Source organism: Bos javanicus, chromosome 22 (assembly GCF_032452875.1).
Source record: "Bos javanicus breed banteng chromosome 22, ARS-OSU_banteng_1.0, whole genome shotgun sequence".
NCBI classification, from domain to species: domain Eukaryota; kingdom Metazoa; phylum Chordata; class Mammalia; order Artiodactyla; family Bovidae; genus Bos; species Bos javanicus.
In genome coordinates, this window is record NC_083889.1 from 51,955,069 (window position 1) to 51,976,815 (window position 21,747).

Sequence of the window (21,747 nt, forward strand, 5' to 3'; positions counted from 1 at the left end):
CTGCAGTTCGCTGAGGCCAAAAGCAGCCTGAAGAATGTCATGTCTTTCAGAGATTTCTATCCCTTGTAACCTTTTTCTAAATTATTTTATCATTGTTACTGTTACTAGTAAAATATAAGACCCCATTCAATTATTCTGACTGACTGTATTGAAAATTGAAAAGACCTGCCAGAGAGGTCCTGGTTTAGTCCTTAACATTTTACAGCAAATAGAGCAGGAGTGCCCCTCCACGGAACCCATGACTTTCTCTAGACAGAGCTGGTAGTTGGACCATTTCCCTGATTCCAACCTTAGGTTCTTTACATGATGCTTGGGCCCTTCATTTGTAGCAATGGTCATTAGGGTTAGATTTTCTCTAAATCGGTGCCAACCCTTAATTTCTAAGAACCTCCTTAGCTGATTTTTCATTTAAGCAATGTCCTTGTCTCCGCCCACATCCTACCCTCTGAATGGCCATTTCTCTGGAGTATAAGAGACAGATCCGCTGTGCCTTTGGCTTGGCTTACTCTCTTGAGTAACATGGTAGGTCTGTCCATCTTGTGTTCCTGCAGACGCCAGCCTGTATTGATTCCTTCCCTTTCTTGGTGGTGATAGTGTGCCCAGCCTCCATGGAAGAGGAGCTGTGTCTGTGCCACATGCCTGTGTCTGTGCCACATGCCTGTGTCTGTGCCTGAGGGGCTTTTCCCTTTGGCATTCAGTCAGAGCTCTGGCATCAGCCTCCTCTTGCCCTCTGCTTGTCAGGCCCACACCCTCCACCCGCCCTTTCCCATTTGTCCCTGTGCTCTTACAGAATTCTCATCCTCCAGTCCCTAATGGAGCTGATCCTTAGTGATCCTCTGTTCTGCCCTCCTTTGTCCAGACGAGGGAATCAAGCCCAGAAAGGCTCAGTGATTTGCCCAAGAGCACACGTGAGTCGAGGGGCTGCCTGGAGCTGGAGCTTAGGCTTCTGACCCGATTGATTTGGCCAATGCAGTCTCCATCTGCTGCCCCATCCTGTTCAGAATTCACGGGGTGCGTCTTAGCCCACAGAATAGCTGGATTGGACTAAGCATTTGTAATTTTTTATAATTTCGTTTACTCTCTGGTCAAGTATTACTACATTAAATGCATCAGTATTTAATGCAGTGAATCCGGAGGCAGACATAGTTTGTAGTGTGGTGTATTTCTAGGGCTGTTCATCCTCACCGGTTCAGGTTGGACTGAGGTGGTTTGACTCCCTGTTTCCTGATCCCGATCACAAGGCACCCTACATGGCCATTTCCCACGTTGTCTGGAGGACTTTGATCTTAGAGCCACATATTTCCTATTAGTAGCTGCCAAGCCCACTGCTCTCGTTTTCTGACATCTGCTTATATGGAAGCATCCTTTGGTGTGACTTCCTGGGGCAGTTCCTGACCTACCGCTCTCATTGCCACTTTCCCATTTTTGACAGCCTGTTGCAGAGGCAAAGATTCCTGAGAAGCGGGTCTCTCCATCCAAGCCGGCTTCTGCCCCAGCTGTCAAACCTGGCTCCAAGAGCACCCAGGCTGTTCCCAAAGCCCCAGCAACTGCAACTCTTGCTTCACCTGGGTCAACCAGTAGGAACCTGTCCACACCCCTGCCCAAGAGGCCCACTGGTGAGTACTGAATGTCCCTCCCACGGGAACCAGTGGCTTTACCCCAGACAGCTCCAGACAGCTGTGTAGATAGATAGAAGGACTTATGAACCAGTCCTTCACGGGCCCATTGAAAAGTGGAGCCTCAATCTCCACGTGAGGTTAGCAGCTATGTGTATCCAGAATAATCCTGAGTGAAGGGAACTCTCATGAATTCCCAGGTAGAATGTACTGTTCCTTTCTTCGTAATTCCACAGCACCCAGCACTTTGTGTTCATCATCTTTGTAATAAGAAAGGCCATGTGGAAGCATTGTCAAGACTGTAGAAATGACCAAATGCCTGGCGTTGGACTCTCCGTCTGGGCGTGTCTACTTGACTGTCTCATTTACTAGCCTGTTCCCAGAGCCTAACACAGTCCCTGACTCAAATGATTCAGTCATTGTTGAACGAATGCATGAATCTCAGTTTAGGATGAACCATTCAGTGGATCATCTTATTTAAACATGATATTAAAAAGTGTATATTTGTGCAGCAATCAAGACTGAGGGGAAACCTGCAGAGATCAAGAAGATGGCTACAAAGTCTGCACCAGGTAAGACCCATTCCCCACGTTGTGGAATCCGGATTTAAACCCCACATCTTCCGTGGCTTTAAGGCTCCCTTTTGCTTTCTCCCCGAACGCGTATTATCTCCTGTTCCTCCCTGAGCAGCTGACTTGAGTCGCCCAAAGAGCACCACCACAAGTTCTGTGAAGAAGAGCACCACCGTCCCTGGGACAGCACCCCCAGCAGGGGCTCCGAGCAGAGCCAGGCCCACAGCCACGCCTCCCCGGCCCTCCGGGACTCCTCCCGTGGACAAGAAGCCCACAGCAGCCAAGCCCACCTCCTCTGCCCCGAGGCTGGGCCGCGTGGCTGCCAACGCTTCTGCCCCTGATCTGAAAAATGTCCGCTCCAAGGTCGGCTCCACCGAAAACATCAAGCACCAGCCTGGAGGAGGCCGGGTGAGTCCAGGGAGCTTGGATCCCTGGCATGCTGGCCCCTGCTTCATCCTCTGCCACATCTAAGCACTGTTCCCAGGCATGTCCTTGCATAAGCCCAAGGGGCCCACCATGCAGGGGACAGTCAGGACAGTGGGTTCAGTGTCAGGGAGTTTCAGCCTGGGCTCCACCTCCCAGCAACAGGATGCAAGTGGGCTTAGCTCAGGCTTTCTCTTCTCCTCTCCTAGTCTGCATATTGGGGTCTGGGCTTACATTTTTGTTTGGAGGCAAAGGGTTGTGCTTTATTTACGAAACAGAGAATGCCTCTGAGCCTTGCATAGGTGAGAGACATTGGGCAGGAACCTGGTCCATTTTGTTCCTTCTCCTTGCGCAGGCTAGGCAGAAGATGGGCTGCCTCTAGTTCCCTGAGCTGTGTGTCTTGGCTGAAGAGTCTGTCTGGACGAGGACTAGTGTCCTCTTATGGCCAGGGTGACTTTCTTCTATCCCTGGCTTTCCTAAATAAAAGGACTGTGGTAGAGTGTCATGGTGGAGAACCATGCTCTTCACTTGAAGGACTTTCTGAGTACATCCACCCTAGAATTATTTAACTGCTAGCAACCATGGGGCTTCTGTGTGTGAAAAGGTGGTGGCAAGAGTCCAGGTTCAGTGTCTGGAGCAGTGACCTCCTCATCCCCTGCATCGTTCTCTAGTCTTAAACCGCTGCCACCGCCTCCCCTGACTCAGAGTAGGACATTTACATTGTTTCAATCCAGAGCTGCTGAAAACATTGAAGGGGGTCCAAAATGAGACAGAATCCTTGTTCTGTTGGAAGGCGTTTATGGAAAACTGGGATGAGGGCCTGAGGGTTGCTTGTGCCGAGAGAGTGTAGCTGGCGTAGGCAGCCAAGTGCTGCGCTGGGTCTTGATGGCCTTCCCCACTTCTGTGCTCTTATGCGTACGTGGTGCAAAACTTGCTACAGGTCTTGGTGGGGAGTTGAATAACTCAGCCTGGTGATGAAAGTATTTTCTGTTCCAACATACCTGAGGGTGTGACACTTCCCGTCATCAACACTGGCTTCCTGTGACCATGGCAGCTTGCTTGGAGCGTATCAGAACATGGGGCCCGGGGAGGGGTGGCTTGTGTTTTGAAAACCCTGGTACACACTCATATTTATCCCTTCTTCCTGCCTCTTCTCCACGAATGGTGTCTTGATCTCTTCCTTGTATCTCAAGACTGGTTTGCAACCCCTCTCCCTCCAGCTTGGTCTGCCCTGGCAAATGGTTGTTTTCTTTCTAGGAGCAAGGGTGACCTGCTTCTGCATGGTGGCCTGGCCTGGATTCGAGTCCCCTTCAGCCTTCTTCCTTTCCTAGCATTTGGGCTGTTATCCTCTTGGTTTGAAATTTGCCCTCCCTTTATCTCCATCCAGGCCAAAGTAGAGAAAAAAACAGAGGCAGCTGCTCCAGCTCGAAAGCCTGAACCTAACGCAGTCACTAAAGCAGCCGGCCCAATTGGCAATGCACAGAAACCGCCTACGGGGAAAGTGAGTTTTATTTAGACTTTTACCTCTTGAAGGTAAAAGACGGTCAACTGTTTCTTCCAGCCTGAGTCACTTTCCCTTCTTTTGCACCTTTTTCCTATCCCCAACTAGTTTCTACTCCTCCCCATGTTCCCTCCTCTGTGTTTGATGACTCAGGCATCAGAAAATTTTCTCTAATAACCTTGAAAGTTAACAGAGCTGGGAGCTCGTTAGCCCTTAAGGGGATATTTATTCAGGCGGATAAAATGGATGCAAAGACTTTCAGTCACGTCCTTCACACTGACCTTGATCTGAAACCTGTTATGCCCATAGCATCCACCTTCTTCCTCAATAAGACATGGCAACCTTCCAGCACCAGGAACCCCAGAGCCCTGCGCTTAAATTTCAACTGAAGGCCCCTCTCCACACCGCTGGGTGTGAAAATAGCTTCCCTGGTTCCCCAAGGACCTCTGAACTGAAAATTAGCATGCTCATTCCCATTTCCCAGTAGAAAACACACTCGACATAGGGATTGCAGCATTATGTGGACAGCAGAGGTGAGTGGGGGTGCTAGGTTCTTTCCCCTTGCCTCCATACCCTGGAGCCAGGACCCTCCTCTTGCCCTGGGAACCATCTGCCCTTCTCTGTGGCAGATGGGTGGTCGGGGGCTGCCAGAGAAGCCTGAGCTCCAGCCCTGAGGAACCAGGATGGGAGGGTTCAGGCCAAGGACTCTGTGTGGTTGGTAGGCATGGAAGGCCGCACCATGGCTCCCAGGGCCTTCCAGAGGTCCTGTACAGACCTCTGGTTCAGACCCGGTTCATTAGGAAAGTGGTTTTGTCACTGACGTTGCTAAGAAGTTGGAGTTTCTCAGAGTAGATTTCTCTACTTTGTGGAGAACTCTTCAGTTTGGGGGCGGCATCACTTGGGATGGGCTCTAAGGAAGGAAAGGAAGGAAGCTGGCAACTGTTCCCTCTTGAGAAGCCTCAAAAAGAATTCTTTGTCCCACTTGGAGCCTGGGCCTTCATGTTGCTTTGTTCAAGTCGAGCTGTTCGTGTACAGCACAGTGGGCGTGCCCTCCAGTTGTGGCTCACTGCAGCCCTGCCCAGAACCTGGTCTCTTTGCACGTGAAACTCTCAGGACACAGAAGGTTGGGCATCTGGAGGACTGTGGAAGAGGTTTTACCTTGGCATCAAAAAAGACCAGAGCTTAACTGCAATTGCAACACCCTTTCTTTAGCCCTGAGAGAAATGGACTCACCGTGGTAGTGTAGCAGTGGCTGTGGTGGTGCCCCCTGGTGCCCAGGGCTCTGCATCGCAGGTCCAGCAGCCTCTGCTGTCCTTCCTGTCAGGATCAGATCTGAGTCGGGAGCCAGCTGCCCCAGACTTCTCCGTGCAGCCTTTGCTTTCCCAGAGCAGGTCTTTCTGCAGCGATTTTAGGCCCTAGATTTCAGGGAGGTGCCGTCCTTGGGTGAGGATGGGTCCAGATGAGCAGGACTCTTGCAGAGAGGAGCCTCGGGGAGAGAACAGATGCGGGTGGGCTGTGGTGGATGGGGATTGAGGCCACAGCAGCTGGCCCCAGGAGCGGCGAGGATGTCCGTGTAGCACTCTGGCGACATCTACTGTCTTTGTGTTGTTTGTTCGTGTTTTCACTCTCTCTCCTGCTCCTTCCCGTCCCTTGCCCTGTGCTGTTCACAGCTGTTCTGCTGGAGGTAGGGTTTTAACAGCACCATCTGCCGCCCGTCATGGTCACTGTTGGACTCACTGCCTGCCCCATGTCGGTTCTAACCAGCCCTCTCCCTTTGTGTTGTTTTTTTTTTTTTTTTTTTCTGTTCTCTAACACTCCAGGTCCAGATAGTCTCCAAAAAAGTGAGCTACAGCCATATTCAGTCCAAGTGTGGTTCCAAGGACAATATTAAGCATGTCCCTGGAGGTGGTAATGTAAGTATGCGCTCAGGGCCACTGGTGTCTGAGGCCAAGCCCCCCATGGGGCGCACTGGGGAGAGGGCCACCCCCTCACTGGTGGGTGAATGGATTCGGGGGAGACCCTGATGCTCACATGAGTTCAGTCTGGGTGTCCCTTGTGAGCCCCTGAATGACAGCTGGGTGACACCCACTTGGCATCTTTTTGCCCCTGTGGTGGGAGGCCTTGCTGTCAGAGACCTGGTCTGAGGGATGTGGTCAGCAGCTGGCCCATCGTCTGTCTCAAGTCCGCCCCTGGGGATGTGTTGGTTCTGACCTGGGGACAGATGTCACGATTCCTCCAGAGCCCGTCCTTGAGTCCTTGCTGCTCTAGAGCAGGGAGTTCGTGACCAGGCCCTCCCCGCCTCCTGGGTCTTCCCTTCATTTTCATGACTCTGCTCTCTTTTTCGCTCTTGCTCTTTCTCCTCCTCTCTCTCTGCCGCCTCCTCCTTCTCTTCGTTCTGCTCTCCTTCCCTCACTGTTGCCCTTTTCTACCCCTTTCTCCTCCAGTTTCCTTTTCTTTTTCTCTCCTTCCCTGTCCCATTCAGACATCCTGTCTATCATGGTGCTACTCTGTGCCACCCTTAAGATCTGTGTTGGGGACACACGTATCTAGAGCTCAAAGGGCGGTCCTGGGAGAGACTGTGCTGGCCACCATTGCCATCCAGCACGTGGAGGGCGCCCCGTGCGTTTTCCACGCCCCTGTGACAGGCCACAGCAGGCGGGCTCTGCCCTCACCGCCGCCCCCCTTGCTTCTCTCCCACTCCCAGAGGAGAGCGCTGTCCTGGTCTCCCTTGTTCATTCAGTTCCTTCTCCTTGCCGCCCTGACCTGAATTAAGTCCCACTCTGCTTACTCTCTTCACTGTTAGGCTCCATCCTCTGCCGTCTCAGTGGTCATGCCGTCCTGCCCATGGGTTACAGAGGCCCCCACCCCGCAGTTCTGCTGTGGGGGTGCAAACATAGAGCACCTGTTTTTTCCCCCACTTGACTCCCCTGCTTCATGCCCTTCCTGGGCATCTCCCCACCACTGGCTCTTCCTGGCATGGTTTGGCACTCAGGTGGGCAGTGCTGGGCTAACTTGGAAGTTGGCCAGACACTGGCCATGCTGGTGTGGAAAGATTGAGATAGGTAAAGTGTAAAGGTAGCACCTGGTTAAGGTGATAAAGATCCAGCCTGTGAGGGGCCCAGTAGGCACTGGCTCTAGCTTTTCCTCTCAGGCTTTTGGCCTAGATGCAGAACCAGAATGTGAACAGTGAGGGAATTGGGTTGTTTGTGTGTGTGTGTTTGTGTGTGAAATAGAAATGTGTTAGTATATGTTGTGTGGTATATGTCAGAGCTCTGAAAATAGTCCTCATTTATCTCTCACCTACTATGGTCTTCCCACACTGCCTGCGCATGACTTCAAACAGGATTTTTTTGGGCCAGGGAATGTACTTTTTTCAAGTATTTCGTTTTAGGAGGCTTCCTTAAACAGCAGAGCTTTAGGAAACTGCCTGTGGAGATGTTTCCAGGTGGGAAGATGAGGGTAAACAGCCTAGCCTAAGTTACTGTTGCGCCTTCCATCGGCCCCTCCGTAAAGCCACCATAATCATACCTGCATGGTAGAAGGGTGGCCACCAGCCATACGCATGTAACCCTGACCCGCCGAAAGCCCTCTTTCTGCCCAGAGAGAAATTCTGGGGCTCCCGCACAGATGAGTGGCTTGGAGCAAGATTCTGGTTGGCTCTACACATGCCCCCACGTACACACAAACATGCCCCTTTTTGAGAACCAAAAGGCCATTGAGCGAGACCATCACAGCTACTTCTGCGGATGATCAGAGTTTAAATTTTGCAGCAATTTAGTTCCATTTCACCCTCATGAGGAGGGGCGTGTATGTCAGTGGTTTCTGAGACTTGTTGGCAGGGTCACTTCATTAGCAGTATTGACACCTGTGCTGCCCCAGGGGCAGATGGTGCGAGCAGGTGACAGGAGGCAGTGTGTGGATGCTGGGTGGTCGTGGCTGGGCTTGTGCTGGCCACTGGGCATCCCTGGGTGGGGCCTGGGGCCTGCATGAGAAACAGCAGCACATGGCTCCTCTAGGTACCAGCCTCGTCTCAATGGCTTTTAAGTTAATAAGAAGCAGTTAAGCTTTTTAAAACTTTTCAAACATATACATATACAAAATTAGAAAAAAAAATGATACAGTGAATTGGATGTCCTTTTTTACTCAGCATTTATTATTTTTGTGGCCAGTCTTATCTATGTATGCTCACCTCCATTATTCTGAAGCCAGTTCTAGTTATATCTTTTATCTGCAAATATCCCAATATATAACTGTAACAGATAAGAACTCTAATATATGTATGTATACTATAAAACCCCATAACGTGTTAAACAAGTTTGCTTAATCAGGATACAAGTAAGGTCCCTAAGTTGTGGTTGGTTGATTTGCCCCCTTGTAATCTTAGGTGTCTCTTGCTGTACAAGTTCCTTGTTCATTTTTCTTTTTTCATGGTAACACTTTTCATGAGTAAAACTGAATGGTTTGTCCTAGAATTTGGGTTCTACTGAGGATATCCCCATGGTTTCACTGAACATATTCATTAGTCCCACATTTTTCTTCAGATTAATTCAGGCTTGGCTCTTTTTTAACCCCCACATTTTTGCAGGATGTTCAGAGGCAGTGGTGGTGTTTCTGTCAGGAGGCACATAATGTCTCACTCTTCTCTTCATCTCTCTCTTCCTGATGCTGGTGGCTGTTCTTGCCCCAAACCCTGAGTTCAGCAAAGGTGCACTGTGGCAAAACTGGAATTCCCCGTCCCTTCTTCATGTATTGGCCGGAATGCATCTGTAAAGGAAAACTTCCCCTCATAACTGTTCCTTCACTAAGGACTGGGCTTCACATTTGGAACACAGTCAAGGGTTGTGTGGGCTCCACATCCCGGCAAGAGCCTGGCCATGGCGAGTGACCTCTGCTGACCCCTCACAGGTCATCTCGGGTATGGTGCAAGATGAGCCTGCCACAGTTGCTGAGGACACGTGGTGGCCTGCTTTAGCAGCTGCCAGACCTGTGACTGGGAAGAGTGCACTTCCCCACGCTCCTGCTGAGGCATAATTGTAGCACTGTTGGAAAGACAGCTGAAGCAGAGGCTGCCATTTTGATGGTAGTAGGTACTCTGTAAATGACGATTGAGCACACGAAGCAGTTAGTGTAGAGCCGACGCCCCTACAAGAGACAGTATGAAGAGGAGATGGAGCGAGGGGAGACGCAGGGAAGGCTTTGGAAAAGGCGCCCTCTAAGCTGGACTTTGGAGACCATAAAGAGAGCTTGGGTTTGAGCCTGGCAGTAGCCCTCTCTCTGAGTGAGTCATTTCCGTGTGTATGTTTTTCTCCTCAGGTTCAGATTCAGAACAAGAAGGTAGACATCTCCAAGGTCTCCTCCAAGTGTGGGTCGAAGGCTAACATCAAGCACAAGCCTGGTGAGTGGTGCCTTCCTCATCCCAGGTTTCACCCCCGTGCCTCTGTCCTTTTTATTAAGACTCCTAGAGCCACCCACACCCAGGGCACAGCAGTAGAAACAGCATAGTCCTCAGCCCCTGTCAGGGAGGGGCTTTCTGGGCGCTAACCTCTTCATTGGAGGAGGAACAGTTTGTAAGGGCTGCCATTTGCACGGGCAGAGTCTTGAGGCCCCACTGTGTACACAGCACTGTTGACCTAGGCCTGTGGTAGAGGTGCTCTACCAGCTGAGACCCTTCTCAGCCTCCCTGCTGCATGTTCAGGAGCTGGTGCTGAAGGAGCTTTAGGAAATGGTGGCTGGGCCTTGCCTGTCAGACGCAGGAGCAGAGAATATTTCCAAGCAGTGAAGCATCAACCACCAGTTCCTACAAGGGACAGGAAGCCATTCAGCAATGCTGCCTCGGCCCACGGGCTGGGATCTTACTGTCACAGCAGTCCAGACTTTGCTTCCAGCAGCACAGGCCTGGCGCCCCTGCAAAAATCTCTGGCAGCTGGCATGTTGTCTGGGCAGGGCCTGCGTTCTGGCTGTACCCTGAGTCTCATGTGTCCTGGTCCAGAGTCTGCAGCAGACGTGGGGCAGGGCCGTACCTGCAGTAGCAGGCACACTGGCTGACAGCTTACCTTCGTTTTTCCATCCTATCTAGAAAATCCACTCTCCTGAGGTAACTTCTTCCCTAGTGACAGTGACTTGAGGTCCAGCTTTTACAGCAGGCCAGAAGTCAGTGGGTCGGATACCTGGAGGATTGGGCAGGAAGCTGGGTGACATGAGCAGAGAGGAGATGGGAGAGTGAAGAAGACTCAGGGAAAAGCCCAGCTGAGAGTCTGGGTGGCCGTGAGAGCTCTCTGGCCCTTGCTTCCATGGCCTCACTCTGGCTGAGCTGTGAATGTTGCCCGTGTATAGACTACCTTCCCTCGGCTCCCACCTCTCACCTTCTCTTCTTTTCACGACAGATTGGGTTAAACTGTTCACCCAGACCATATGACCATCCTGTCTTGCCGGTCACTCCTCTCCTCCAGTATCTGTGCTGGCAGCTAGAAAATCAGGATTCCAGGATCCTGACCGTGACCAGCAGGGTGTCCCTGAGGCTGAAAGCAGGCTGGACTCCCGTACTGCTGTCAGAGGGAGGTGTCACTCAGCCAAGTGACCCGGAGGCAGGCGTGCATCTTGGCTCCTTTTGAGGCTCTCCTGGGGCTGCAGGCAGTGCACGCACGGTGGTGGTAGGGTGACTTTCCTTCTCTCTGGCTGCGTGGCGAAATTGGCTCAGCCTGACCTGGAGAAGAGGAGCCCTGTTATGACAGTGTTCACTGTGCCTCCACCCGTGTCCTCAGGGCCACCAGGAGCAGATTACGTTTTCCCCGTTTCTCTCCCAGGCACAGCCCAGTCCTTAGCCAGCCTCCTGGCTCTGCCTGTAGGGGTATTTTTCTGTCACCCATAATGACCCATGTCTTTTTGGTTCCAGGTGGAGGAGATGTCAAGATCGAAAGTCAGAAGCTGAACTTCAAAGAAAAGGCCCAGGCAAAGGTGGGATCCCTCGATAACGTGGGCCACCTGCCTGCAGGAGGTGCCGTGAAGGTAGTGCTTGGGTCCTGATGGGGCTGGAGGTGGGGGTGGGCTTGTGCAGCTGGAGTCGGTCCCAGCACATGGGTGCCTGTCACCGCCCCTCAGTCACTTCAGGAGTCGTGTTTCACCCACTTCATTACTGTTGCCATCGTGTCATCCGTCCTGAGTGAGGCAGGAGAGGTGAAGAGGCCCCAGCCCAGTCAGCTCTCATCTGTCCAGCTGGAGACAGAACCTTCTCCTGAGAGCCGTGGGCTGCCTTTTTGAGCCCATCTCAGCCGTTTTCAGAGGAACAGGGCTGATGTGCAGGCCCCACTGAAGCCAAGGGTCAGTGGAGTGCAGTTCTTGCGGCACCTCGCAAGAGGGCAGTGCGGTGCTCTGTGTCAGGCTTCCTTCCGGGCCTGCGAACGGGGTGGCTCGTTTCCAGCTGCCCGTGGCGGCAGGCCCGACGTCCACCTCCTCAGGCCTGTACTGCCAGGCCCTGGAGAGTGCGCGGCTTCCTATGCTGGTTGGGCCTCTCCTGCCTTCCTTCCCTCTCTTCCCTTCCCCTCCTTCCACAGTACTGTGAGACCCTTTGTCTGCCAGAGATTCTGTCCATGTTCCATGTCATCAGGTAGGGGCACTTTGGGGCAACGCCTTGAAGGCTTCCAAGTCTGAGGGTGGCTGCAGCTGCTTCGGGAGATGGGTGAGGAAGCGGGGATGTGAGCGGCGCTGTGGGCCTTCCTCCTGTGTCCAACCACCCCTCGCAAGCTCCATCCCAGCTTTGTCCTGGTCGCCCTCTGTCCTCCAGTTCAAGCCCTGACTGGCTCCCTTGACCACTGGGGGCCCTGGCTCTATCACAGACTCTTGGAGCGTGCTCCACACCTCGTGAGGGTCCATTCTCTGGTCGTCTTCCTTGGGGCACTAACTTTAGTGTGGTCCCAGCCATGTGACAAGCACATGCAGACCAGGGCTCACTCCTGGGCCTTTCTGACCACCAGTCTTTTTATTCACATCATCTCCCTTTTTTTTTTTCCTTTTAACCACTTCTGGAACTGTTTTTCTAGCACAGAGGCTATATCTTTCACTGTTCTAAGCAAGGACCACCCTGGAGCCTTCCGTTGTCACCTCTGGGCATTTGTGGCACAGGCATACCAGCTCACCCAGTGCCCTGGGCCCCACCCCCAAAGCCCTCCCTCTTCTGCTCTTGACTCACACTGGGTGTCTACGGCCCCCACAGTCCTTACTCTATCCTGAAGCTGTCCTGGCCCCTGTAGCCTCCCTCTTCATACCTCTTGGACACTTTCCTGGCTCCTCTTTGTCCCAGGCCGTGAAAGGGTGCCCAGCACAGAACAGGCCTGTGTCGGGGGTGAGTGAACAGTGATTAGCCAGGCAGGGAGTCTGTGGGGTCCCTCAGGTCCGAGGTGGCAGCCTGCACCCCACGGGAATGGGTCCAGCTCCCAGAGCTCCCTAGCCAAGTCCTGACCTGCAACTTGAGATCATTCCTTGGGTTTTTTTGCTAACAACCTGCTGTCATAGTTGTTTTGATCTGGCATCAGCCTTGTTAAGGAGCTGGACTGTCATGTCAGAGGCTTCGTGAGGCCGCCCAGAGGAGGCTCCTAGAGTGCGTCCCTAGCCAGGCTGCACCCGCTTCCTGCCCCAGAGCCCACGCCTGGGTTCTTGCCCAGCACCGGGCCATTCAAACCAGGGTTTGGCCTGGTGGGTTGGGGTCGGGGTGGGAGCACCTGGGCTCGACTCCCAGATGCGCTGTACTCAGGCCGTCGAGGCAGTGGGGGTGGGGGCAGTGTGTGGAACCCACCACCATCACCATCCCACTCCCTCCCCGACTGACCCTGCACTGTCTCCCCCACTGTTTCATTTGTAGACTGAGGGCGGTGGCAGCGAGGCCCCTCCGTGTCCGGGCCCCCCTGCTGGGGAGGAGCTGGCCATCCCTGAGGCAGCGCCTGAAGCTGGCGCCCCCACTTCAGCCAGTGGCCTTAGTGGCCACACCACCCTGGCAGGGGGTGGTGACCAAAGGGAGGCCCAGACCTTGGACAGCCAGATCCAGGAGACAAGTAAGTGGCTGGGCTTGGCCTGAGGGCCAGCCAGGGGCCCTGCCACTGGCTGCAAATTGAAACTCCTTTGTTTTCTGACTGGAGAGTGGCCTGAATTTTAACGAAGCAACCTTTTATTTTCCAGGCATCTAATGATGACATTCTGGTCTCGTCTTCCGTCCCCCGTGTCCCCCCTCTTGTCTCCCCCGTCACCCTCTCCCTTCCCTCCTCCCGTGTCACTGCAGATTGAGACCTACAGGCTGACGTTCCGGGCAAACGCCAGGGCCCGCACCGATCACGGGGCCGACATTGTCTCCCGCCCGCCCTCACTTCCCTGGCGGCCCCAGCTCAGGCAGCCGGGCCCCTAGCTCCCCGCCCCAGGCCGCCCCCCATCCTGTGGCTCGGGCCCTGGGCAGCCCTCTAGGCGCCCCCTCCCTCCCTTCCTCCCTCCCTCCCTCCCTCCCTCGCTTGCCCAGGGCACCAGCTGTTCCCCCCACGCCCATGTTCCTTCCACTTCCCGCCCGAGGCCCAGCTCCCTGCTTGGCTTGTATCCTCACCACTTCGCGCCGCTGCTCCACGAAGGTTGGGTGGAAAATGGGGTGGGGAAGAATAATTTTGGGATCTTCTGAGACCTGGGGTGTAGGGGCGAGCTGGATCCCAGCATACTCTTCATTTGTTTGGGTTTTTTGGACCAAACCCAAAAGAAACTGACATACCCTCCCTCCTCGCTGGTCCATCCGGAGGGAAGAGTGGAAGCAGACGTCCACGTGACGGCTGCCGTTAACTGCATCCCCTGGAGCCTGCTAAGCCACCGCCTCTTCCTTTGACCCTACGATGGTGCCCGCCGTGCAGGTGGTACCAGGCGCCACTTGCTGCCCTCCCCAAGTTAGTCAGAGGCAGCGTTGCCTGTCCCCGCTCCTCCCCATACCTGCCTAGCTGCTATCACACTTTATCTTTTCTTTTTTAATAACCCCTAAAAACCAGTGGAGTAGTTTTGCAGGTTGAAGCCATGTCTAAATGAAAGTCCTCAGTAGGTGTTAAAGGAAACAGGGAGGGGAGATCCTGAAGCCTCCAGCCGGGAGGTCAGGTGTCGGGAGCTGCCCTGGCTTGGGCAGCTCGGGGCCCCAGCCCCAGAGATGGTGTGGGCAGGGCAGGCGTGGTGTGGGGGCTGTGGGCTGGAGAGCAGGCAGGGACCGCTAGGGGCTGGTCAGTGTGGACTGGTGGTTCTGGCATTTTGTGTGTATGCTGCTTTTCTTTTCTAACCAAGAGGCTGGTTTTGGCATCTGTTTGTCTCATTCCCTGGGATCTGGTGGAAGACATAAAATTGGGACTGGAGAGGGCCATGGAGGTCAAATTCCTCCAAGCCTGCAGCCTAGGACACTGCCGAGGAGCCCAATGTGCCCGGCACGCATGTGGATAGTGGGGAATCAAGGTTGGAAATTTGGAAATAAGGACATGCAGTGGGCCGTCCAGGCTCCCTTGTAGCCTGACTGGAAAGGGGGGAGAGGCGAGGCGAGCCCAGCCTGAGGAGGCGTGTCCCAGTTAGGCCTGGTCTTGGGATGGCTGCAATGATTAGCCCTGGGGATTATAATGACATGAAGATTCTTATTGCACTTGTATTTTTTTGTATTAAAGTTTGCATGGTTTCTAATAAAGGATTAAAATGTAACAGTTTGTAGTGAAATGGCCTGGGAGTCTCCGAGGCTTCTCCTCTGAAGACTGTTTTCTGCAGTGCAGACTTGGCCCCTTTACCCTCCCGCCTCCTCTTCGGGCGTCCCCTGGCGCTGAGAAGGTGGGGGGCCCTTGAACTAGGCTTCATGCGGATTTGATGTCCGTGTAGAGGGAGGGTGTCTGGGCTGGGAAGGTTCTCCCCGTTTCTGAGGTAGCATTTTCTCCAGGGAGATTCGATACCACATCCCCAACTCCCCAAGCACTACCAGGGGTAGAAATTGCATGATCTTGTGGAAAAAGCACTTCCAGAGCCAGAGACCGTCCAGGGTGCTTCAGTAGCGCCAGGGACATCACGCTGTCCGTGTTTTGTCTGCAGAAAGGGGTGAGGGAACTGGGAGGACACAGCGGGAGGTGGGGGGGCAGTGCTGGGCCTCAAGGTGCCTGCACCCATGTCGACGCTGAGGTGGGCAAGCTCTGGGTCTTCTTCACTCCTTTGGCCAAAAGCAGGGGTTGGAGAGGTGACCCAGTGGAGGGCCCTTGAGGGGGTGCTGGAGTGGTCAGTGTTCTGAAGGGTGGTCTGGTCACAGTTGCCTTGATGGGTCCCACCAGCCAGAGCAGCTGAGAAGGCTGTCCCGACAGGTGGGTCCAGAGGCCCTGCGTGCTCTGCTCTGCAGCCATCGGGGCGGGGATGTTTCTGTGCTTCCCCATTTGCTTATGGCTCAGCCGTTCCTCATGTCAATCTGTGATTCTGTTGTAACGATTTCCAGAGTAAATAAAGCTCTTATGTCCTAAATACGCAGGCCCTGTCTTCTGTACGTCCTGGTTTCTACCCCTCCAGCTTGTGGCCCACCCCCTCGCTGTTCCTCTGCATCAAGGGACTGGTGTGCACCTTGTGGTCTTCACCTCAGCACCTCCTCTGGGAGATGGCTGTGACCGAGGGTTAGGGTCTCAGTGAGCGTTGGTTGCTTATGGAGATTTTCCCAGCCCCACCCGCCTGCGCTGGGAGTTGGCAGCCAGACTGAATGAGGATGCACAGTGGGCCCCGCCACACCTGTAAGGACAGTGCAGAGACTAGGCTGGTCCAAGCTCCTGAGGTGTGGGATTTAAGCCCCTTCTTCTAAGACCTTGGGTCCCTCCCTTCTGAGCCTTCACTCTTCTCTTGGTTGGGGGAGCGTGGCCCCCAGCCCAGGGCGCTGAGGTCCTCCCTGAGAGGAGCCCCGTGGATAGCGATGCTCACAAGGGATAAATAGAACTTTATTTTAAATAAACATTTTCATTCTGTACATGGCCCCAGCAGAGACAGGGCTCAGTCGTCAGCCGTCTTGCGCACATCAAAGCTGCCGCAGGGCCCGCGCAGCAGCTCCGCCAGCAGGGCGAGCAGCTGCCCGTGCTCCTCCTGCACACAGGGCGGCAATGCCGCCAGCTCGCTGCGCAGGCTCCGCTCCACCATGCGGCCCAGGGCCCGGCGCAGCTCCCGCAGCAGCCGCACGGTGCGCGAGTCACCCTCCAGCCGCAGCAGGTCACTGTCACTCAGGGAAATGGTGGCCCGGCGCCCGTCATCTAGAGGAAGGGAAAGGCACGAGGAGCCCGGGTGAGGCCAGGCCCGAGGAGGCAGGGCAGCCGGAGGCGCGGAGCAGGGTGCAGGTACCCACCACGGATGTGGACGTCGCCGTCGGTCAGCAGCAGCACGGCCAGCGGGTGCACCTGGGAGGAGTCCCGGACGAAGACGCTGCCGTTGGACTTGACAGCCATGAAATACGTCAGCCATCGGCTCCGCAGCCGGGTGGCCTCCCTGGGAACAAAGGGCTGGGTGAGGCCCCTCCTGAGCCACCCCCACCGCCCCGCTCCACCTGACAGTCCCCACCTGTTAATGGTCGACTTGTGCAGCAAGATGTTGCCGGATTTGGTCCTGTACGTGACACTGTTGGGCTTGAACTTGCCCTGCCGGGTCACCTTGCCCTGCCTCACCTGCAGGGGTGAAGGGAAAAGGTGGGTGGGTTGGGCAAGGAGCCTAGATGGGAAGAAACCGCAGCCTGGTGCCCCTGCCCCGAGGCAGCACCTGGATGAGGTTGGGGTAGAGACCCGCCATCAGCACCCCCTTCACCAGCTCCTCCTCCTCACTGTACTCGTTGCACTGGGCAGAGGCCAGGGTGCAGTCCGAGGGCTTCCCAACCAGGAAAGCCTCATAAATGTTCTCTGAGAACTGCTTGATGAGTCCTGGGGAGGCAAAGTTGGGGTGAGCCTAGGGCCCCCTCACCACACTGGCCCAGTCCAAGTGGGAGGGGCAGAGGGCTCAGGGCAGCGTGGGGCCCGCTGACCGTGGATGAAGCGCAGGCTGGGTGCGTAGAGCAGGTTTTCCTCCAGGTAGTTCTCACGGGAGCTGCGATCCTGCCAGCGCAGCACCTCCTCCCAGCCCGACACCGCCCGCACGAAGGCCAGGTGGTCACTGCCGCTGTCGTGGCTCAACAGTGCTTTCACCTGAGATGGGGGGAGGGTGCCGGGGTCACAGGGCAGGGACCAGAGGAGGCCACCTCGGGACAGAAGGCAGCGGAGGACCGGAACGGGGAGAGGAGGGCCAGGTGCAGGCACCGGGTCTGACCTTGTCCACCTCCGCCCGGTTCTGCAGGCTGCTGCTGAAGGGGTCCCGGGTGAGGCACGAGACGACCACTAACAGTGGGTGCAGGCAACGGAAGATGGCAGCCAGCACGATGGCCTTGGCCAGCCGCGGGTCAGTGGAGATGTGGGCCAGGCGCTGCCCCAGGGTGGTCAGGTACTCCCGCTGGTCCAGAACCCCTGCAAGCTCAGCGGTCAGTCCTGCCCTTGAGAGCCACTCGGCAGCCTGGCCCAGCCGTGCCCCACTCACCAATCTCCTGGAGCAAGATCACGGCCTCGTCCACCGCCTTGATGTTTGGACTGTCTACGGCCTTGGAGAGGAACTCCACTGCCTACAGCGTGAACGAGGCAGAGCCTCCGTCAGCCTGCACCCCATCTGCGCACCCCCAGGCCCCCCACCCACCCCTGCCGCACCGTCTTCTCTGGCATGTGGATCTTGGCCTGCAGCACCAGGTTCTCCAGGGGTGTGCGCAGGATCTCTGGCACTTGGAAAGGAGCCATCTTCTCCAGCCGGCTCCGCGGGAAGAGGTGGTAGGCAAAGCCAGACTGGCAGCGGCCCGCCCGGCCCCGGCGCTGGATCACATTGGCTCGTGACACCCACACGGTCTCCAGGCAAGAAACCTGGGGAAGGGGGCCTGTGAGCAGCCACACACATGCCAGAGGCCTTCCTCCACGCTCCCCCAGGCCTGGCCTTCATCCCACTTGACCCCTCGATGGCCCTCCCGCAAGGACACTGAGACCCCACGAGTGCAGCCCTTTCCAGACACACAGGCCTGGGGTAGACCTGGGCTGGCGCCAGGCCGTGAGAGGAACCACCTTGGTCTTCAGGTCGTAGCGTTCCTCCTTGTGCAGACCGCTGTCCACCACGTGCACGATGTCATTGATCGTAATGGACGTCTCGGCGATGTTGGTGGCCAAGACGATCTTGCGTACCCCAATGGGAGGCTGCTGGAATATGGCCTTCTGGTCCATCATCGGGATGTTGGAGTGCACTGGTGGCAGCGAGAACACAGTGGTCATGGGCACGCACCACCTCCGCCAAATCCTCCCCATAAAGGGCAGGCAAGAATTTTGACCCTATTTTGATGAAACTGAAGTCCAGATTCGTAATATGCCCAGTAGAGGTCACCAACCCGGTAAAAAGTAGTGTGGCCTGATGACAAACCCAAGACCCTGAGCCCAAGGCGAGTCAGTCCCTGGGACAGAGGGCAGGCCTGGTGTAGGGGCCACCATCCTCGCTGACATGCTCTCACCTGGCAGAATGAGGTACTTGCTCTCGTGCATGCCCAGGGCCTCCTGGAGGCGTTGCTGGACTCCTTTGATCTCTTGCCAGCCCGGCAGGAAGCAGAGGATCCCACCTGTAAAGGGGCCCTGCAGGCATGAGCCAGTGGCTCCTGGCAGATGGAGGGCAGGGTGGGCCTGGGGGACAGAAGAAAGCACCCACCTGGTTCCCCGCGGGCATCGATGTGCAGAACCAGATCAGTCACGAGGTCCAAATCGAGAGCGCATTCATCCTCAGACTGCGGTGGGGAAGAGAGGCCAGTCACAGTCCCGGGGCCAGGGATCGTGCATAGGACACAGCCACCGCGACTCGGTGAGGCCAAGGCACGTGACACCTCACCTCCAGCCCTCACCACACCCTTGTCAGGCAGGCCCGATCTTTGCCATTTCTAGTAGGGAAGGAGGGGAGTCTGGGAGGACAGGCCAGGAGCCACAGCGGGACAGGGCGGGCGTACCCCTCACCTCGTGGTGCCGGTGCCGGTGCGGGTACTGGTGCTTGCCCAGCTTGGCCAGGATGTCCTCCAGGTAGTGCTCCTTGACGGGGTACATGAAGCCGGGGACCTTGATGACAGGGCAGCCACCAAAGTAGCGGGAGAAACGCTCGTTGTCGCCAGTGGCGCTCATGAGCACCAAGCGCAGAGCCGGGTTGAGCCGCTGCAGGCCCTTGAGCAGGATCAGCAGGAAGTCCGTGTTCACGTCTCGCTCGTGCACCTCGTCCACGACCACGTGGCTCACGCCCTCCAGGCTGGGGTTGCTCTGCAGCTTCCGCAGCAGGATGCCCACCGTGCAGAACAGCAGGGCCCCTCCTCGGGCCGGAGGCTTGCTTTCCAACCGCACCTGGAAGCCTACGTTCCGGCGCAGGGAAGGGCCCAGTTCATGGCTGACCCGCTGCGCCACAGACACGGCCGAGATGCGGCGGGGCTGGGTGATGATCACGTTGCAGCGCGCACCGCGGCCCTCGGTCACGTAGCGCTCCAGTAGTAGCTGGGGGATGCGCGTGGTCTTCCCACAGCCCGTGTCCCCAGCAATGACCACCACTGGGTGCTGCTCGATGGCACTGAGGATGGTGTCCCGATGAGGGTCCACGGGGAGCTGGGGTGCCTCCTGCCAGACTGGCCCTCGCCGCCGCCACAGCTCCAGCAGACTCTGGCTCAGACGCAGCTCCTCCGCTTCTGACAGCGGCACGTAGGGCTTGCCTGTAATGGGGTCACTCAGGGGCCCCGAGTCCTTGCCCAAGGGCAGGATGTCCTCACCCTGCAGCCGGAGCTCTGAGGAGATCCACGAACTCTCCACGGGGTACTGGGGGGACAGGAGAGGCAGATGAAATGATGAAGAAGAATCCTTCCTCCTTTACCCACAGCCAGTCCCTCCACAATTCACACCTCGACCAGAGGCTGTGGTCCAACCTGCCGAGCAGGACTCAGTCCCTAACTACCCTGGGACATCTGTGGGCAAGACTGGACGGCTCGGGACCAGGGTGCTCCCAGGCTCCACCCCAGTGGGGAAGCAGGGGGTCACTGTCGCCTACTGCAGGTGGAGGCTGTGGGCAGGTGAGGGGGAACGTGGGGATTCTCTTACATGGTTAAGGAAGGTCTCGATCTTGCGGAGGATGGGCTCAGGCACCTGGATGGTACACGGCCGGCGCTGGGTCTCACCCAGCTCTCGCAAGGAGGCCAAGTTATACATGGCGTGGGTGAGCGGCTCGTTGTTCCGGTCCACCAGTCCCAGGCTCTGCAGAAGGACACGGATGGCTCCGTCTAGGGCCCGCTCCCCAGAACTGGCCCAGACCTGCTCGGCAGCTCCAGAGAAGTCCTGCAAAGCAACCTCTACTCCCCCCATCCCGCCCCACCCCAGAGCAACCTCTTTTCTAAGAGATTTTTGGGTTTGGACTGACATGGTACAGGAGCAAGAAATTAGGAACCAGGAAAATGTTAAGTCTCCACCAAAAAAAGTTAAAAACAATTCAAGGAAAGTAAGACCTGACGTGTCTGAGTATTAATCACAGCCCCCAGCTGGCCAGGTCTGTGCCCCTGAGCAACAGGGGCCCCCACAATAGCCCAGTCTCATGTCCATGAATTCCCAACACAGACCTCTGGGCCAGGTGGGCCAGGCCCTTAACCACCCCATAACGTGGCCTGCAAGCTCCTCCGCTTTCTCTGCGCACCAAAGCCACCATCCCAACCCCCCACCAATCTTTCAAGTCCAACTGCCACACCACCTCCTACCCCTGCATGATACCCAGTTCATCACACAAATGTACATGGAAATTCCTGTAAGTATCTACTTACACAACTTGGTAAAATAAGCCACTGGAAGGGAAACTGTTGTTTTATTTCTGCATATACCCGAAACCACCTCCCCAGAGGTAAGACAAAGCATCCCAACACATTGGAAAGCCAGCCGTTTCCCCCATACTCTGTCATATCCAGATTCTGCACTTCTAAGGAAGTTTTCCCCTGCAGGGACCAATCACCTTCCTCTAGCCTCCGAGTCCCAGGAACAAAAGAGGTGCCCACCCTGCTGCAGGAGAGGCCCTGTCCTTTCCCAGGCTCTGAGGATTGCCCGCAGAACATGGCTGCCCCTGGGAAGCTTGCTCCTTCCTGAGACAGGTGTCTACCATGCTTGGGTCATCTTCTCATCACTGTTTTTATCAGGTTAAAATACAGACTTCCTCAAAGTCCTCCCCATTAGCCCTATTTCTGTCCTCTTGAGCCACAGGTAACAACACAGCCACTCTCTCTCACCACTTCCCCGACCCCATCCCTCTTCAGTTCTCCAAATCTCGCTACCTCTCCCCATCAGTCATATATGATATTCAGTTCTCAGAGCCAAACATGTACCACAGGTTTCTGTCCATTTGGAGTAAAACACGGTGTCTTTCCTCTTAGTCCGCAAACCAGACCTCCACTGGGTTCAATAACACCCACGACTGGGGATTCATCTCATCTTCAGAGCCGCTTCAAAACGACTGCTGGCTGTAAGCCACACTGCCTTCGCCTGATTGTTGGTCCCCTCAGTCTGCATCCCGTGTGAAGTCACACTGTTCA

At 55.7% G+C, this 21,747-nt stretch overlaps 2 protein-coding genes across 33 annotated transcripts in view; one reads left to right on the forward strand and one right to left on the reverse strand.

The window, feature by feature from the left end:
• The window catches only part of MAP4 (microtubule associated protein 4), a 153,086-nt gene extending 137,487 nt beyond the window's left edge, over nt 1-15,599 (forward strand). For 6 of the 27 annotated variants that reach the window (XM_061397620.1, XM_061397619.1, XM_061397629.1 and 3 more), the window contains 7 exons: nt 1,433-1,616; nt 2,129-2,188; nt 2,307-2,596; nt 9,426-9,507; nt 11,005-11,117; nt 12,967-13,156; nt 13,281-15,599. In XM_061397620.1, coding sequence (XP_061253604.1) covers nt 1,433-1,616; nt 2,129-2,188; nt 2,307-2,596; nt 9,426-9,507; nt 11,005-11,117; nt 12,967-13,156; nt 13,281-13,288 — 927 coding nt within the window. In that variant the 3' untranslated portion in view covers nt 13,289-15,599. The other 21 variants (XM_061397621.1, XM_061397612.1, XM_061397630.1 and 18 more) reach the window with 8 other exon arrangements.
• A 440-nt stretch (nt 15,600-16,039) lies between these two features.
• The window catches only part of DHX30 (DExH-box helicase 30), a 28,277-nt gene continuing 22,569 nt past the window's right edge, over nt 16,040-21,747 (reverse strand). For all 6 annotated transcript variants that reach the window (XM_061397649.1, XM_061397650.1, XM_061397646.1 and 3 more), the window contains 13 exons: nt 20,279-20,431; nt 19,163-19,999; nt 18,864-18,939; nt 18,673-18,777; nt 18,236-18,411; nt 17,834-18,040; nt 17,670-17,751; nt 17,406-17,599; nt 17,125-17,284; nt 16,866-17,023; nt 16,671-16,774; nt 16,459-16,598; nt 16,040-16,366 (listed from right to left, as the gene is read on the reverse strand). In XM_061397649.1, the coding sequence (XP_061253633.1) occupies nt 16,113-16,366; nt 16,459-16,598; nt 16,671-16,774; nt 16,866-17,023; nt 17,125-17,284; nt 17,406-17,599; nt 17,670-17,751; nt 17,834-18,040; nt 18,236-18,411; nt 18,673-18,777; nt 18,864-18,939; nt 19,163-19,999; nt 20,279-20,431 (2,646 nt within the window). In that variant the 3' untranslated portion in view covers nt 16,040-16,112. The remainder of the gene's footprint in view (nt 16,367-16,458; nt 16,599-16,670; nt 16,775-16,865; nt 17,024-17,124; nt 17,285-17,405; nt 17,600-17,669; nt 17,752-17,833; nt 18,041-18,235; nt 18,412-18,672; nt 18,778-18,863; nt 18,940-19,162; nt 20,000-20,278; nt 20,432-21,747) is intronic.